Here is a 17978-nt window from a genome sequence, read left to right on the forward strand (position 1 = left end):
TAGAACTATGACAACACTTATTTTATAATCTTGAATATAGCCAGGCTGTGTGTCCTGCTTAACCATCCTACCCATGACCCGCCCAGTCGCCGCTGCTGTCGGAGCTCGGTCAGGTGTTCGTTGTACAGCGACGTAAACTTTGTATTTCGAAAACTGATTGGATTTTGTGTCGGGAAAAACACAGACGAGGCAATGCTCAGACGGATACTTCAAATGGTAAGCCTCTGGTTCAACAAAGTCAACCGTGTCGCTTTTGTTTCGTTTAAGTCAAGTCGTTTTCCTTGGGAGACACAGGCCTATCCTTGTCTGTTTCCATGGTGGGGACGCACGTTTTAAAACACCGTGTGTAGTAGGTGGGCGGGGTATATATTTTTTCTCAACGGGAGTTCCTCGATTAGAAAAAACCCCGCCACACCGTCAGATCGGAATGTACATATCAAGCGCTCCTTCTGTGGGGTTGATACAGCTAGCCATCAAATGCTAACTTGGTTCTAATGCTAACGTTACTCCTGACAGGGATGTCGCAAGCTAGTACCTCGGTAATGCAGTAGCGAAATATTAGCCAGCGTGTTCTACTCTCCAGGGTTAATCGAGGCATAACGTAGCTAGCTAACGTACTTGGTCACTGAATCATTTTATTTTCATGGTTCCTGTTAGCTAGCTATGTTATAGCAGGTTAATTCATCGTCCACTCATCACATGCTAACGCTGACGTTAGCCACAGGGTGACTTTTGGGAAGTCCCGTGTCACTTGGTTTACCGCATCATGAAAAAACAACAACATTCGTTTTAATTAACGTAAATTAAGGTTATACTAATGTGAATGGTCACATTGTTGTTTTGGAGACCAGCTTGTCACTACAGTTAGCCTTCATTTGGGAGTAAGAGGTTAGCTACTTAGCTAGCCCTAGGACTACATTAACCACAGTGCATTGCTAACGTTAACTGCATCATTGTGTACACTTTGAAGTTTCGGCCTTGAAACCAGGAAAATCCATTTTACAACATTATGTATTTAGGTCGTGAACTGTCAGACCGGGACCTGTAACCTCCAAGGGATTTATTGCAAACGTTTAGGAAGCAACACAAAATAAAACACTTCATGTTAAGAATCACTGTTTTGTTTATTTCCTCTTCATATAAACCGACAGTAGTAGCTTGTTAATTATTAAAACAGTGTAGTTGACAATACATATGCTACATTATTACGGGTTTAGGGGCAAATGATGGTCTGTCCTCTATATGATAACGTTAGTGAACCACTGAATTGGTTTACAACATCTGTCAACATAACATTTTATTATGTCATACATTATATATTAAATTGCCAAGAATGAGTCTGAACCGTTTATTGCCAAGTGCGTTACACATATGAGGAATTTGACTTGGTGAATGGTGCATAATAAACAATGAACACAGTGCAATAATCAAGACATAATTTAAAAATACAAAACATATTAAAATTTACAATAAAACAAACAAGATAACAATTAATTGTATTACTATATTATGTTTGAGCTATAAAATATGACCAGAATTTGTTTAGTTTTACCGTACTGATGGAGATTTAAACATGCTTTCTTTGCTTAATTGTGTATTGGGTAGCTGTCATTTATGCCCAAGACCTTTGCTAAATCATTTTTTTTTTTTTTAATTAAGTCAGTGTAGTTCTGCTTCTGTAGGTGGTTTGTGTGTGGTCTAAGGTTGTTCAATAATATAAAAAGCTCAGCCTGCCTTCAAAGGGGTGTCTGTCTACACCCCCCCCCCCCCCCCCCCCCCCACACACACACACACACACACACACACACACACACACACAAACCCAAATATTCACCTGATTCATTCATGCACACTATCACCAGCCCAAGCAAACCCTTTTTATGAATGAACCATCAGGGGCACTACCGCTACATGTCTTTGTGCTTCAGGCCAGTGGACTGAGGTGATTTGAAGTAATGCATGTACTAGCAGCATATTTATTTTTAATGTCACATACTGTTTCATAATTACAAAGTTGAACTGGAACAGCGACCATCTACCGTCTAATGCTCAAGTTATCTGGAAGGTCCGGTAGCTGGCGAGTCAATGTCCTTGCAAAAAAGAACTTTGTAAACCTTTTGCAATAATGTTATTGGAATGTCACAAGGGAGGTCAGGTGAAGGATACAAGCAGCCTCTCTGAGAGAAGGACATTAGTAAAGGAGACCCGTGGACACACAGATGGGAGACACTGCACATACTTTTGCTGAGGGGCTTCACCATGTGGTTGACAACCTAAAAAAAACAACAACCTAATATGTCATCTGGGCTATTGTTTGCCCGAAGTCTTGGGAGAATTTAAAACAAAGTTAAAGAAGGTGCTCTGCTCATGGGATCTTAGTGGAGCATTTGGCCATCATACTATTGTAAGTGTTTGGTGCCAAGTACCATACATCACCAGATCCACACCATCCCAACCATAAAGCACGGTGGTGGCAGCATCGTGCTGTCGGGATGCTGCTCTGCTGGAGGCAGGGTTGTGACGTTAGAGGGAAAAATGAATTACAGAGAAATCTAGCAGTTGCAAAACAATATTGTTAGTGTCGTGGAGTGGCTAAATCAGTCGGCCTCAATCCAATGGGGAATTTGTGGCTAGACTTGAAAACTGCTGCTCACTTACAATCTCCATGCAACAGGACAAAGCTTTAGCAGTATAGTACTTTTTATAGACATTATACAGCAACTGGAGGAACTGGTGTCACCACATACAGTGTTGTTTATCTTGATACGACTGTCAGTCAGTTAATTTGATGTATTTTCTGTTCTACAGACTCCTGGGAAGGGAGGCTCCCAGAATGCAGAGTCGGAGCAGCCCAGCACAGACCTCAACCACGATCAGACGTCTGAGGTAACGTGAACGGACGCGCTGCTTTTCTAGCATTTTTTCTACCCATGAAGCAGATCCGAAGTTATTATCGATTGGTTGATTCCTACGGTGTGTTTTTGTGTTCAGGGCTTCATCTGTCCTCAGTGTATGAAGTCTCACAACTCTGCAGAGGAGCTGTTTAAGCACTATGAGCTGTTCCATGACACCGGAGACCTGCCCACTCATATGGCCCCCACTCGGTGAGACTTAATTTACGACAATGAGTCTGACCTTATGGTGACAGAATTTTGTGTATTTTTGTGAATGCGCTATTTCCTCCCTTTTTAGGGAAGACCTTACAATGCTGCGGCAAGAAGTTCAGGACTTGCATGCTTCTCTCAAGGTAAATTGGACGTTCTGAACCCAACAGAGGTCTATAAGTGGTCGCTTCATACAAATACTCTAGTCTCTGTTTTCACCTGATTAGGAGGAAAAGTGGTTCTCTGAAGAGCTCAAGAAGGAGTTAGACAAAGTCCAAGGACAACTGAAGCAAGTAATTCCTTCAAGATGTTTAATATATTTTCAAATGAAATCTTCTGAATATGAAACTGCTTGATAAAACATGATGGCATTGCTTACTCTTACTGTACATGTTTCTCTCTTTCCCTCCTTTCCACAGAATGATGGACAGATGACCCCAGAGGATTCAGGTAGGGAACATTATACTTAAGAGAACTGTGGAAAAAGATGCCAAACATCAGTCACTAATATATGGTGCTCTTTTTCTCAGCCCTGGAAAAGAAGTTGAATGAAGCAGAGACGGAAAAGTTCAACATCAAGCAGATGAAAGACTTGTTTGAGCAGAAGGCTGCCCAGCTGGCCACAGAGATAGTAGGTTAGTGTGGCGCCAGGATACTGGGAGGTCTGTGTCTGTGGGTCTGCATCGTTTAACAACACTAAAGTACTCTTGTACTAAACCACTATTAAGCTCAATCTATCCATTGTGTTTTGTCTTAAACACACTTTGTATAAGTTGTTCCTTCAACAACTTATACAAAGTTTGGTTTTATGGACTAAAGGCATATTTTACACTGAAAATGGTTTCCTGAAATCAGTTGGATGATGTGAACAAGTGAGGTATTTGGTGTTTTATTTTTTATTTTTTAAATTGGATATGATTAAATATTTTGAATCATTGAATTTGACAGACTTAAAGTCCCGCTATGATGAGGAGAAGAGCCTCAGGGAGGCGGCTGACCAGAGGCTGGGCAAACTGACCGAACAGCTCCAGAAAGAGAAGCAGGAGAACGAGGGACTCCAAACAGAACTGGTACAGCGTACACTTAGTTTCCATTCAGTATTTATTCTCTTCTCACTAGGCTTGAGTCATACTTAACACTTTGTGGAGACCTTTCATGAATGCTGTGCTTTTGTTTGAGAGAATATCGTTGAATCGCTTTTTTCTCAAAGCTGTGTGTTGGAAGAATCAAAGCAGATCTGACTCAGACAACCCCTTCATCATTATTACCTTCATCATCACACTTTTATTTTATCTGTCTGTATTTGTTTTGTTACTATTCAGAGTGGCTTAGAGGCGTCCTACAAAAATAGGTTTGGTTCTAGAGCTTCAAGGAGACATCCATATACACTTGATCCTTTCAGCTATTACTAAGAATCTAGTTTTGACTGATTTTTGATACCAAAAATCCTGTTGTTCCCACTGTCTGCCGCTCAGTTCTCCCGGCTTCAACACTGTGTCTCTGTTCTGCCCCCTAGCTGCAGCGGCCGGGAGTGGAGGATGTGGAGGTGCTGCAGAAGGAGCTGGTGCAGGTCCAGACACTGATGGACAGTATGACCCGTGAGAGGGAAGAAGAGTCTGAACGCCTCAAATCCAACTACGAGCAGCTGCAGGCTAACTACACTACCTCAGAGGTGAGGGAACCAAATCACCTGCTGTACTGAAATGTAGTCCTGCGGATTCTCACTTTAACTTTTTCCTGATGTGTTGCAACATAAGTTGCCACTCTTCCACCCTAAATTGTGCCTGTCACAAGCACATAAACATACACACTGATTCTCACAGTTTGCATAATCATCTACAAGATTGTAGTGTTGATGTGAAATCCAGTTGTTTAAATTGAATACCGTCATTACTCAGGCCCACTAACTGTAGTTGTAAGATTCATATTCAGAACTAGCTCTGAAATAACTGACGTACTTTAGCTATGCCATACCAGGTGGCTTTGTGCCTATTTCTCACTAATTAATGCCTGATAAATAATTCAGATTTATCTCCTGCATTTTGTTCCCAGAATGATGGGCACTTTATTTATAGGGAACTCCAGGTGCCGAACCCTCTCCTTCTGCACATCTCTTCAAATTATCTCAAAAGATAGTTTTCATGCTTTTATAATTGAGGAACCACACTCTGAATTTATTTGAAAACCTAAGATAATAAATGACAAGTGGCTTTGCTACAGTCTGAAACTGTAGTTACAATTCATGAACATGTTGGAGTTTTTGCGGTCAGCAGTCAGTCTCTAGGTTGGCCAGCGACATGTTAACATTGCATTGAAAACATAACGCGACGGTTAACGTTGAATTCAGGTTCATGCATCACCTGCAACAGTACACGAAAACAAACCCTTTTTTTAATAAAATGTTCTGTGTAATGCTGCCGCAGCACAATGTTGTCACAGTTATGTGTAGTAAATGTTTGTGGATTTGATTATTTATCCTCCCGTCCCAGTAGCATCTGGCTCTGAGTTGCAGATTGGACATTTGCTGTTGTTTTGTGCCTCACCTCTGTATGTGTCTCTCTTTCCCTCCCCTTCTTCTTTTGCTCCTCACACACTGTATCCCTCCACAACACTCACTCTTTCTTCAAGATTCGTAAACTGGAGGTAAAACATGTTGTTTCAAGTTGGCCCCAAACTCTGATTTCATCTTTTATTTTTCTTTATTTTAACCGTGTGTTACACCTATTCAGGTTTTTGTTGCATTTTTGTGTGTTTGAATCCTCGTGGTTACTCATCCATGTTGGGTTTGTGTTCTTCTTTTATGACATTCCTTCACAGTTCTTTGAATGTCCACTCAATGGTTTGCAAAAAAAGTGTAACATATATGTCCATTGTATTGCAGATGACCATATCCCAACTAAAAGCAGAGCTGGAAAAGGGTCCACAGGAAGCAGCTGTCTACACACAACAGATCCACCAGCTGCAGAGCAATCTGAATAATTTGCAGCAGCAAAGCCAGGTACCATACACACCAACAACTACAGTTATTATAGTCATATGACGCAGACATAAAGCAGATTACTGCAGGCGCAAACATGTCTGCTGAAGTATCTGCCACACGTCATATAGCATGTGATTGTGTATGATTTACTTTTACTTCAGTAATGTTAATAAGCCTTGCCAGCCGCCCCTCAAGTACAGAGCACACCATCTCAGTTTCTGTAAACCTTCCTCTGTTGCCTGGCATCAGGCCCCATCACAATGCCCGGCTGTCACCAGCCCCTTTTTGGCAACCCAGACATATTGATGCAAAAACCACATGCAGCTCTATAATTAAACCAGCAGGGGGGGATCTCTGCAATGCCAGCTCGGTCTCCTGGGGGGGAGGGGAGAAATACAATCGCAGGTAACCATTGGCGCAGTGGGAAATAAGCAATGGAGGCAAAGGGTTCCTCCCACATCAGGCCTGTCAATGCTGTCTCTGCCAAGTAGGTTTCCGGGTAAGAGGAGGATTACAGTGTGCTGCCCCCACCCCAAGCTTCTCCTCACAACAGGATACCCTGAGATCTGATACCGATACTTATCTCATGAGAATAGAGACAAAAGTGATGGAGCAGACAGTGAGACACCGAGGATTAGGACTAAAAACAGACGACAAACAGGGGTTTTCATTTGTCTGTAACTTCAGGGTTAGAGAGGAGAGACCCAGGAGGGAGCTATGACAATGACACGAGAGACACCTAGCAGCGAGGCCGTGAGAAGCAGAGGGATGAGGGGATAACGTGTCTGCAGACGGTTGTTAATGTTGGCCAGCTGCTGTGGTGGCTTGCAGAGGTTTATTGTAAAGTCCAGGTGCTCTGTCACACTCCCTAGTTAGCGGCACGCTCCGCTATTAACAACATTATGTTCTTTATCACCATGTTTTCAAGTTTACTGCCAGAGCTTAAATCAGGGCCAGTGCTGTTCACATACCACGGTATTCCAAGTCCCGTGTCGTAAACCTTTCCCTAGAAATGCCACACCTCACATTACTCTTGACAGCTGACTGTTCTTTTCCACACCGTATGTATTGCATGAGTTGTTTGTGTCTCGTTGCAGCTCCTATCACACCAACTGTTTTAATGTAGAGGAGACAAATGGTTACAGTGTGCCTTAATAAATGTCCGAGCCTTTCAGTCACTGTCAATATCAAAAACAGTTTGAATACAATGATTTTACTTGCAAGAGTTTATATATTATATATTATATAATATATTATATATTATATTTATTTTGCTTTCATTTATTTGCTCCCTGGCATTCCTTCCTGCTCGGAGACATCTATCACAATAATTAACAAACTTCTGGGAAACCTACCTAATGTTATTCTCTCCTGTTCTCACAGAGCCTGTCTGAAAAGCTTGCACGTAAGGAGAAAGAGTACCAGGAGCTGGAGGAGCGTCTGGGAGCTGAGAAGGCTGCCAAGAAGGGAGCGCAAGGCAGCCTGCGAGAGAGGGAGCTGGAGGTTCAAGAGCTCCAGGCTCGGGCCACAGGGTCCGAAGCCTCCCTGACGAAGGCCCAGACGGAGCTCGGAGAGAGGGTTGAGGAGGTGACAAAGTTGAAGAATGAGATCACGGAGCTGGAGGTGAAGCATGCAGAGCTGAAAGTGGAGAGGAAACAGTTGGAACTGCAAAGGGAAGAAAAAGACAACCAAGGAGCTCAGCAGCAGACTGAGATCAGTCAGGTGAGTGGGTTGGACAACGATCACACAAAGAGGGCATGCAGTAATGTGTTAAAAAAAGCAAAGTCAAAGAAGGATTCTAGACTGCTGTATTTCCTGCTAATAGTGTTGTCATCCTGCGCCTTCCTACTTAATCAGCACCACTCTCTATGTGCTCTTCCTAGCTGCATGCCAAACTGCTGGAGGCAGAGAGACAGCTGGGCGAGGTGCAAGGCCGTCTTAAAGAACAGAGGCAGCTTTCTGGGGAGAAACTAAAAGACCGCGAGCAGCAGGCCGCCGACCTACAGCTCAAACTGTCCCGTGCAGAAGAACAGGTAGGCATCAGAGGAAAGGAAACTGAATTATTATGATGGATCAGACAGAGCATCTGTACATACATAATGACGTTTAAGTATGCATCGTAAGATACAATGTATTGTATGATATGCAAGTGTAGTTTAGAATAGATTTGTTTATTAAGGTTAAAACTGGGAGGCAGAGTGATTAAAACACAAGGGAATCAATGATGCATGCAGAGGAGATAAAAAAACAAGATATTATATTAAACTATCTCCTAACAATAAACAAATCAAGATTTAAACCTAACGCATTTATGAAACTGTTGCAGAGTGATGTACAGAAACCTCAGGATGCACAACATGACTGTGTTTTGCTTCTGTAGTTGAAGGAGAGTGCCAGTAAGAATACAGATGTGCAACACCAGCTGGAGAAAGCCAAGCAGCAGCACCAGGAGCTGCAGGCGTTGCAGCAAAACACAAATGGCAAACTCCGCGAGGCTCAGGTACTGTTCACAAGAAAAACCTTCTGTTAACTCACATTGGAGAGCGTAAAGCCAAGAGAGGCTGTGCTGTACAGTGAGTTTTAAAATCAGCAAGAGTTTCTTCTTACAATGATATGTAACATAGTCTTGTACCAAAAGAGTGTTGCAACAAGTAAGTCAGGTGATAATACTGTGATGATAGTTTCATCATTTGACTTTTAGCTGGAGCTTGCTCGCTCACTCATGAGGCTGTCCTCCATCAGTGATTAGTAATAAATCTAGTTATCTAAATCTTACAAAGTTTTTTAACCATAATAGTACAGGTCAGAATGCAGATTTTGAACGTCACCAAATTATTTTTTGATAATAGTAGATATTTCAGTAACTGGATTATTATTTAAAGCCACTGTGTGTAGTGGCTTTGTAAAATTATAGCATATTTTACATTATTCTGATGGCATTTTGTCCGTTCACAAACAAAAAACTTATGCCAGTGTGGAAATCTTGATATATACCTCTCACACAACATAAAATAAATATTTCTGCCAAAATATCTTATGGAATCTTTCTGCTATGCTGGCTCGTGCTGTAGAATGACCTGGAGCAGGTGCTGCGTCAGATTGGAGACAAGGACCAGAAGATCCAGAATCTGGAGGCTCTGCTGCAGAAGAGTAAGGACATTGTGAGCCAACTGGAAACTGAGAGAGAGGACTTGTGTGCCAAAATCCAGGCCGGTGAGGGAGAGACAGCTGTGCTCAACCAGCTAAAAGAGAAAAACCATGGACTACAAGAACAGGTATGCACACACACACACACACACACACACACACACACACACACACACACACACACACACACACACACACAGGTCCAATTTCATGTTACAGTCAATTATCTGTAGTACTAAGGTAGTATGACTTTAGAAGACACATGCCACCCCTGACACAATTAATAAATGTGTTATATTATATTAATTAGCATCATATAGGAAGGCCCGTTTTATTTAACACTAAGGACAGGGAACCATTCGTCATTTTTGAGCTTATAAAACTGTGTATGTGGATCTTAAAGGTCACACAGTTGACAGACAAGCTGAAGAACCAATCTGAGAGCAACAAGCAAGCCCAGGATAACTTGCATAAGCAGGTCCAGGAGCAGAAGACCCTGCTGCGTTCAGCCCAGGACCGAGCCCACACCCTGGAGACCTCCGTCACTGAGCTCACCACCCAGCTTGCAGACAGCAAGGAGAAAGTAGCCCAGCTAGATGCTCAGGTAAGCCTCTTCACAAGCATGTCTGTGTAGTATGTATTTATTATTATATATAGTAATACATATATTTAATATAGTGAGGTCATTTATTTCAGTTTGTACTCATAGACTTTAAAATCAGATTGTAAGGAATGATCAAAAACATGATATATTTTTTTTTAATGAACAATTTTTGTGGCTGTGTTTTTCTTCAGCTGAAGGCAAAGACAGAGATGCTGCTATCTGCAGAGGCAGCCAAGGCTGCACAGAAGGCTAACCTGGAAAACAACCTGGAGACGGCTCAGCATGCACTGCAGGACAAACAGCAGGTTAGCGCCTTTTTTATGCCACTGATGTTGTGCCGCAGTATGTCTTTACTTTGAAAACATTTGTAAGTCCCTGATTTATGTGTTTTCTTCCTTCTCCTGCTTCACTTTACTCACTTTTTCTCCACTCGTATCCTGCACCCTCTCCCACCATCTTGTAAAGGAGCTGAATAAGGCTCAGAAGAAGTTGGAGGAGCAGGCCCAAAGGCTCAAGGAGAGACAGGAGCAGTGCACACAGCTGGATGCCAGTCTGAAGGAATGCAAAGACAAAATAATGGCCTCAGAGCAGCGTGTAGAGCAGCTGGAGGGGCTCAATAAGGTTAGTATTGAGTCTTTATTGTGAGTTCATTGATGTTGGACTGTAAAAAATGTCCTCTAGTGATCTTTTTTTTAAATCATTTTTATTTTATTAATCTGGTGTTTTTATCCAACAGAAATTAGAGTCACAGGTCGGGGAGCTGCAGGCCACTCGGGACCAGGTCCAGCAGGAAGTGCAGAAGCTGCAGAAGGAGGGGTCAGAGGTCAAACGGAAAGCAAAGGAGCTGCAGCGCTCGCTGGAAACGGAGAAAGCAGGGTGAGTTCACTGTGCTGGTGCATTAGTGTTATTGAAATGGAATTAAGAGTTGCAAGTGAATAATAAATGCATGTAAATCCAACTGTCACTAACTCTCTGTCATGGTATTTTAGTGATGGCACAATCACATGCTCGTATTTTGGTTTGCTCCACTGTATTGAATATGTATATGAATCATACTTAACACAATATAAATGTCTTTCCACTGTTAAGGGCTACAACACTACAAGAGGAGTTGATGAAAAAAGCAGCGGCTTTGAGTGACATTCAGCAGCAGCTGGAGGGCACCGAGCAGGACAAAGCTGCTCTGAAGGTGAACGTGGACAAGGTGATCCAGGAGGGGAAAGCGAAGCACGCAGAAGTGGACAGGAAAGCTCAGAGCCTGACGGTAGACCTACAGAAGGCCCAGCACGAGAAAGAGGCTCAGAAGAAGGAGCTTGCCTCTACGCAGGAGAGCCTAGGAAAGGCTAATAAAGCACTGAAGGAGAGCCGGAGTCAACTGGACACAGAGAGGAAGAACCATAAGTCAGTCGTGGAGGAGAAGGTAGGTTCAGTAAGCTGTTGTTTAGACCACTTCAACAACACAGGGAAAGTAACAAATAGCCACCTAATTACATCACCAGGACATTCACAAGCTCATTCGGTCTTAATCCTCAGGAAAAGTCCAATGAGAAGGCCAGACAGGAGCTTCTTAAGGTTAACGAGGCCATCGCCAAGTCAATGAAAGAATCGCAAGAGCAGTTGCAGCAGATGGGAGAGGTGAGCTTCTGATACAATCGAGGATTGTGCGTTGTTGTTTTAAATGTCTGTTTGAACCTAAAGACCTACTGTGTGCCTACAAATTTCAGGCTGAGAAAGAGTTGAAAGTGCAGCTGACCACGTTGGAGCAGCAGCGCTCTAACACTCAGGGGGTGCTGAAGGAGAAAGAGAAGGAGTTGGAGAAGCTGCGGGCACAACTTAAGACGACCAAGGGGTCCTTTGAGGGGGAGATAAAGAAACTGAAGGGCCAAGTGGCAGAGTTACAAGAAGTCAACGTCAATAAAGCAAGTAGCATTTTTACACTTTATTATTACCTTTGAGCGGATTGAGAGTAATTTGTGCGTTACCTAAAGTGTGTTTTGTGTGTTTATGAATGTGTGTGTATGATTTTCACCTCCAGACGGAAGAGGAGAGTAAGCTGAGGGCCCAGGTGTCTGGGCTCGGCCAGGAGCTGGCCTCTGAGAACAGCCGGACGACAGAGCTGCAGAAGGCCTTGGAGCAAAGCCAGGAAAGCCTCGCTAAGCTTCAGTCTGACTTCTACGGCAAAGAGTCTGAGGTCTCTGCCCTGCGGCAAGACCTGAAGGTAGATTTATGCTGCAAGAGTAGAGACGGATAATGGCTTAATTTAAGGAATTTATGTTAAGTGTTTAATTCAGAAGCTGTGATGCTGCATAATTTTTTGAAACTAATTCACATAGATGGATTAAGGTTAAGGAGGGGTGTAGATGATTCTCAACTGGCAGACTGATGAATAACATGTTTGCTGTCATAATTAACAAACACTCCTGACCTTTCTCTGACTGTAGGCATCAGAGGAGAAGATGAACTTGGCTCTGGAAGAGCTGGCCGCTAACCGAAGCCATCAGACGGGTTTAGAGGCTCAGATCCAGGACCTGCAGAAGGGCCGGGGCTCGTTGGAGCAGGAGCTGGAAAAACGGGACCAGAGGCTCCAACAGCAAGAGCAAACCCTGAGGGAACTACAGAAGCAACAGGTCAGACAAACGGATTAACCAACACGGACATAAACACTTCTATGAGTTGATGTGATGTAAGTTCATATGTTGTGAATTGTGCTTACACACTCAGGGTCAAGTAAAGGAGGAACTGGAGAAGGAGAAGAGCAAAGTTGAGGAGCTGAACAAAGCCAAGACTGTCCAGGAAAAGAATAACACCAGACTGACTTCTGAATTAAAAACACTAACGGAGAAGAGCGAGAAGGTCAGCAACAACTAAAAATGTCTTTCTTTTGATTTTATAGGGGAAGAGAGAGGCTGGAAAATTCCTCAGAAAAATATTGTAATAGTGTCAGAGCCTGGGCTGATGACCGGCAACTTCAGTCCCATTCTGGCTGACACGACTTGCTTCCCATGCCTTAGTGTCTTATGTAAACAGCTTAACTCTGGAATACTGCAGGTCATCAGGCTCACATTCTTTAAAGTCATAACTGTGCTTGCTTGAGTCGACAATTTGATGCAAGCCTTGGATTTTCAAGTTCTTCAAAGCAGTCTTAAGATTGATTCGAAGCTGTTGTCAAAGCAATAACTTCCTAAGCTCAAACCTTCTCAAGCCCTTTGAAGTTTGACCCCATGGGTGAAATGAGTTGCTGCTTTTCTTGTTAAAGACACTATATGTTCCTTTTTAAAAACCAAAGATTGTTCATTGAGCTGTATATTTGTTGCTCTTCAGGAGCTGGGTGAGTTGCGGGAAGCCAAGCAGCTGTTGATCCAGCAGAAGCTGGAGCTGCAGGGTCAGATAGAGGCGGCACAGAAGACCCTCGAGCAAGAGCAGAAAGAGCACCAGGCCACCAGGGACAGCCGGGGCCAGAGAGAGGAGCAGCTCCTTGCACAAACCAAGAATGTCCAGGATCAGTTGGTGGGCTCACTTGTTCAATTCCACCAAAACTGTTTTAAATTCACTCGCCCTTCTGATCCCCCTTTTTTGTGACTCGATCAATGCTTTTCTCTCAAAGTCGGCAGAGAAGCGGGCCAGAGAAGAGCAGGTGAAGCGCGTGGAGGAGGCAGAAGCTAAGACAGGGGTGCAGGTGACGGCTCTGAATGAAAACGTGGCCACGCTGAAGAGAGAGTGGCAGGGCAGCCAGCAGAGAGTCGGCGAGCTGGAGAAGCAGACGGATGAGCTGAGAGGAGAGATCGCCGTGCTGGAGGCCACCGTCCAGAACAACCAGGACGAGCGACGGGCTCTTCTGGAGAGGTGAGTCGACGTTGCTTCCTTTAAACAACGTGCCACCCTGCAAGATGCAAGAAATGACCCTTTGTTCCATTAAAAATACTTAAATGCATGTTCTTGATTGGCCTCAAAGCTCACTGAAGTGTGTAGAAGTAAAGTAGCGAGTGAGGAATGGCTTTCATCTTTCGTAGCACTTGTGGCTATATTCAGAGGTGGTGACTTGAGTCAGCTGCAGGTTAAGGGAAAATATAGTTGGTAATTCATAGTCAGGCAATTAGATTATTAAAACCTTTTACATCCAGTTTTACAAAAAAACAGATGTTATTTTACAAACATACAAATACATAAAGCAACACAAAGGAAATAGTCAAAGAAGAGAGGCACACAGAGCAGTGACTCTTTCTATACAAGGTAGTGGAATCAGCTTTTATAAAATAAGATTGATCAAATTTAAATTTTTTCTTAATCATTCACTGTTGAGCTGCTAAACATTGCCTCAAGGACGTTTTGCCCTCATCTCTCCTAGAGCTTTGAATTACCTAATATATAGTCTACATTTTTAAAGAACTTAATTTCCTTGTGCATAACAAATGGTAATTAAATTATCCGGTGAAATTCATTATATATTAGGCATATTATGGGCTACAAAAGTAGCAGCACATGGAGGGTTGACTACATGTATGAACATACTGAATGTCAGTTAGTAGGTTCAAGTCGATGTATGTCTAATTTCTGTTTGCTTAAACAATAACCTGCTGTGATCTTCTGTCCATCGTGTCTACAATACAGCATAAAATGCTTTACATGCAGTATTTGCAGTGTATATAGTACATAAGTGAATGGGTACAATGTGACTAGTAAACTTGGATTGAAATATAACAATAACACACACATCACCGTTTCTCTGTGCTTGTGTTTCAGGTGTGTGAATGGTGAAGGCGAGATGGAGAAGCTGCAGGCCAAGATGGTGGAGATGAGGAGGAAGGTGGACGACACGACGGCAGCCATGCAGGAGCTCGGCAGAGAGAACCAGTCGCTCCAGGTCGGTCCTGAAACACGAGGCATCTTGTTTGTATTGTCCAATAAAGAAAAACATTGTCAGCAGGTTTTGTTAGGGTGCTTTATTGCATCACCACATACATAAAGTGAAACGCTCCGGTTTGTAACTTCTGCTGTTGCTGCTTTTAGATCAAGCAGTCCCAGAGTTTGACCAGGAAGTGGGCCGAGGATCACGAAGTGCAGAACTGCATGGCCTGTGGGAAAGGCTTTAGTGTGACTGTCAGGAAGGTAAGAATGACGTTGTCTTGGAGATTGATGCTTACAGGCAACGGGACACACATTTTAAATTGTCTACTTTGTAATGTGACCCTCTCCTTTTCCTCTGTGAATATCCAGCACCATTGCAGACACTGTGGCAACATTTTCTGCGCCGAGTGTTCACCGAGGAACGCCCTCACACCGTCCTCGAAAAAGCCAGTACGGGTCTGTGAGACGTGCTTTGAGGAGCTCCAAGGCTGATTTCCCTCTCATCCCTTTACCTCCCCTCCAACCCCTCACCCCTTTTCCCTCCACTTCCTACTTCAGCGGGCAGAAGAAGGCGTGTCTCTGTCATATTTAATGTGCACTATTAAGGACAGACCCAGTGCAAAGACTCCCACCTGCAGGTGACTTCTGGCTCTGGCAGGAGGAGAATAACCGAAGAGTTTGGATGGAGAGACACCGGAGCCACATGATGGGGTTGGGTTGTTTGGGATTGGTTGGGATTTGTCTGTATCTGTTTTTGTGCCTTTGCTACTCCTGTGGACTGCCAGAGAGCGGAGACAGCGAGAACTAAACACCACCCATCTCTTTAAGTTCATATTCACATCTCCATCGTTGTTTGGATTCATTAGCAAGTGCAAGGTGGTCGGTGTGTATGTGGTAAGATGTTTGGCATCAGCTGCCAGGAGGTGAAGGGTCAGTGTGACACTGCCGGAGTGACTGGGGGAAGTAAATATTGTAATGGTGATGTTGAAAATCACTGCTGCCCTACAAAGGTAAATGCAGGTAACTATTTTGTAAAGAAAAATAAATATCTGTAAATACCCAATCTGATGATTGGGTATGATGTTTTCTGTGGACGACTACATCGATTTGATCACAAAAAAATTTTAATTCAGATTTTTGTTGAGAAAAAGGTGAGTTCAAAAATATCATTGGGATATTTTTCAGATATTTTTTTCATTGAATGTGTGTAATGCAGATTTGACATTATTTGTATTTAAACAGAACTACATACGGTCAGCAGTTCATTTGGCCCAAAAACAAGTCGACCAAAGCTTGTTAGTTTATCAGTTAAACTTTTAATGTGATGTTTTGTGGACAGGATTTCATAAAAATATGAAGTAGTGATTTTAAATGATGTATAGTAAATTCAGCACTCAATTCTTTTTGTTAACATTTTGTTGTGCAGTGTAACACAGCAAAAGCAAATGAATTACAGCTCAAGATTTAAGGGTCAAATGTCATTTTTTGTTTGATAAATGTTCAAACTGTCTTTAAGAAAAACAAGTCATCAGTCGATTTTTGCACCAGCGACTTTTCTGCACAGGACTTGAGATCAACCGTGACGTTGAATCAGTTCCTGCATGTTTCCTTTGTGCGGCAGCATGTTTGTGCGTTTGTTGAATTCGATGTATTCATGACCAAAGAATGTCTTCAGCAGGAATACAGACGAGATGAAAACCCTGAGCTTGTTTCATATTTCAGTATTTTTCTAAGCGTGAAGCTTTTGAGTTTTAAATCACAGGGTCCTACATTTTTATTTAGATCACCGCATGTATGACGATCTGAGAGGCTTTTATGTACAGTCACTTTTTGCTGTGCCACATTTCTCTTTGCGTGTTTATTTCTGCAAACTGTGGTGCTTTTTTGCAGACTGTTAATGCAGTCTTTGCAGTCGCCTGCATGTTTATTTAAAAATGTTATTTTCCTGCTGCTCGTCTACACTCAGCGGCACTGCATACAATACTGCTGGAGCTGTGCGCGTGTGTGTGTGTGTGTGTATGTGTGTGTGAGTGAGAGATCTGCTTTGAAGCAATAACTGTGGCTGTGTGTGATGTTGCTGTATCAATGTGTGTGTTTTAGGCCTGCTGTGTGTGTGCGCGTGTGTGTGCGAGCGCGTGTGTGTGCGTGTGCGTGTGCGTGCGTGCGCGTGTGTGTGCGCGCAGAAGTGCACTGTATGAACGTTGGCTGCTCAGAACCTCACCATCTCTCTGGCGTGTTGTTCGGGGATGTCGGTGCTGCTTTCAGTTCTCTGTCCAACCTGTGTGCAGCTGGTGACACTGTAAAAGTTCGTTCCTCCTTTGTATAATTTATAATTGTTGACAGAATTTTGGTAAGATCTTTTGTGCAATTGTCTCAAGACTGGAGCGGACGGAAACACTGTAAGCCGAGGCGATGATGCAGGCCGTTCAGGCATCTTGCAACAAGCAGCTTGTTTCAGACTTTGGCTCACCTAATTAGCCATTTATGCTTGTATGCTCAAACAACGTTGTCCATTTCAGTTGCAAGCTCCCAACAACACCCGTCTCTTTTTGTGTTGCATTGGTTTTGTTATGTCTACCTCAGATTGGCACAGGAAAAGCACTATTTCTAAACCTTAGAGATCACAAATATTGTATCATTGTCTGCATTTGATCAAGGATTTGTGATTTATCTATCAAGCTGTACAGCCCCTTAAAACCTAAAGAGATGATTTGCACCTTATTGTATTCTGGGCTCGTCCGTATGAGAACCCAGCCACGAACGTAGGACCACCGACTTTATACAGGCTTCAGCATTTCTAGCCTCGATGTACTTAACTGCTCATTAATAATAAGGCTGTCATAATTATCTTTGTAAATGTTTGTAATGAAAGAGAAAATGGAAATATATAACACTTGTGGATGTAGAAACATGACAAAAGTGAAAATGTGTGTGGACTCATCAGTGTCTTAAATTTAATTTAATTTTTTTTTTTTTAGAAAAAAGGCACCACAGATCTGAACACAGTGAATTGTGGCTTGCTTCATGTTGCTGCCAGTTATCGTGCATGATGACTGAACTGGCCTGTGGCTCACACGTTTTCTCCATGTTTAGAGTGTTCGATGGTTGTGAAGGTGTGCCTTAGGCCAACATCTTGTGCGTCACTGCTCACTGTTAGCAGTGACACGCACCATGTATTACAGCTATCAGTTTACCTGAAGGGACGAGAGAAACAACGTGATTTATGTTCACATGCACCATTTGATTTTCTAATTCATCGTCATGACAAACATAAATAAAACCTACAGTATGTTTCTAT

The 17978-nt window shown here is 42.9% G+C and overlaps 1 protein-coding gene across 3 annotated transcripts; it reads left to right on the plus strand.

The window, feature by feature from the left end:
• Window positions 1-103: 103 nt before the first annotated feature.
• On the plus strand, window positions 104-17977 carry eea1 (early endosome antigen 1). 3 transcript variants are annotated; one of them, XM_068722830.1, is made up of 30 exons: window positions 104-216; window positions 2809-2886; window positions 2992-3104; window positions 3193-3247; window positions 3332-3397; window positions 3524-3554; window positions 3635-3739; window positions 4053-4174; window positions 4621-4776; window positions 5733-5747; window positions 5986-6102; window positions 7468-7806; window positions 7968-8117; window positions 8465-8584; window positions 9156-9359; window positions 9635-9835; window positions 10027-10140; window positions 10301-10456; window positions 10572-10711; window positions 10925-11255; window positions 11369-11470; window positions 11560-11754; window positions 11871-12053; window positions 12277-12462; window positions 12557-12688; window positions 13157-13342; window positions 13440-13678; window positions 14576-14696; window positions 14843-14941; window positions 15050-17977. In XM_068722830.1, the coding sequence occupies exons 1-30, from the start codon at window positions 193-195 to the stop codon at window positions 15170-15172; spliced, it is 4203 nt and encodes a 1400-aa protein (XP_068578931.1). In that variant the 5' UTR covers window positions 104-192; the 3' UTR covers window positions 15173-17977. The 3 variants fall into 3 exon arrangements, with proteins under 3 accessions (XP_068578931.1, XP_068578932.1, XP_068578933.1); XM_068722831.1 differs by lacking the exon at window positions 5733-5747; XM_068722832.1 differs by lacking the exons at window positions 104-216; window positions 2809-2886; window positions 2992-3104; window positions 3193-3247 and having other exon boundaries at window positions 3331-3393.
• Window position 17978: the final 1 nt, after the last annotated feature.

The sequence above is a fragment of the Cebidichthys violaceus genome, unplaced genomic scaffold (assembly GCF_023349555.1).
Source record: "Cebidichthys violaceus isolate CVI_PGR_0920_01 unplaced genomic scaffold, fCebVio1.0.p SCAF_3, whole genome shotgun sequence".
Lineage (NCBI taxonomy): Eukaryota > Metazoa > Chordata > Actinopteri > Perciformes > Stichaeidae > Cebidichthys > Cebidichthys violaceus.

Excerpts from the sequence above, each read along its gene's own strand:
- eea1 (XM_068722830.1), top strand. The coding sequence starts at position 193 with ATGCTCAGACGGATACTTCAAATG. Across the intron at positions 12,054-12,276 it reads CCCTGCGGCAAGACCTGAAG|GCATCAGAGGAGAAGATGAA; the intron begins GTAGATTTATGC and ends CTCTGACTGTAG. Across the intron at positions 13,679-14,575 it reads CGACGGGCTCTTCTGGAGAG|GTGTGTGAATGGTGAAGGCG; the intron begins GTGAGTCGACGT and ends CTTGTGTTTCAG.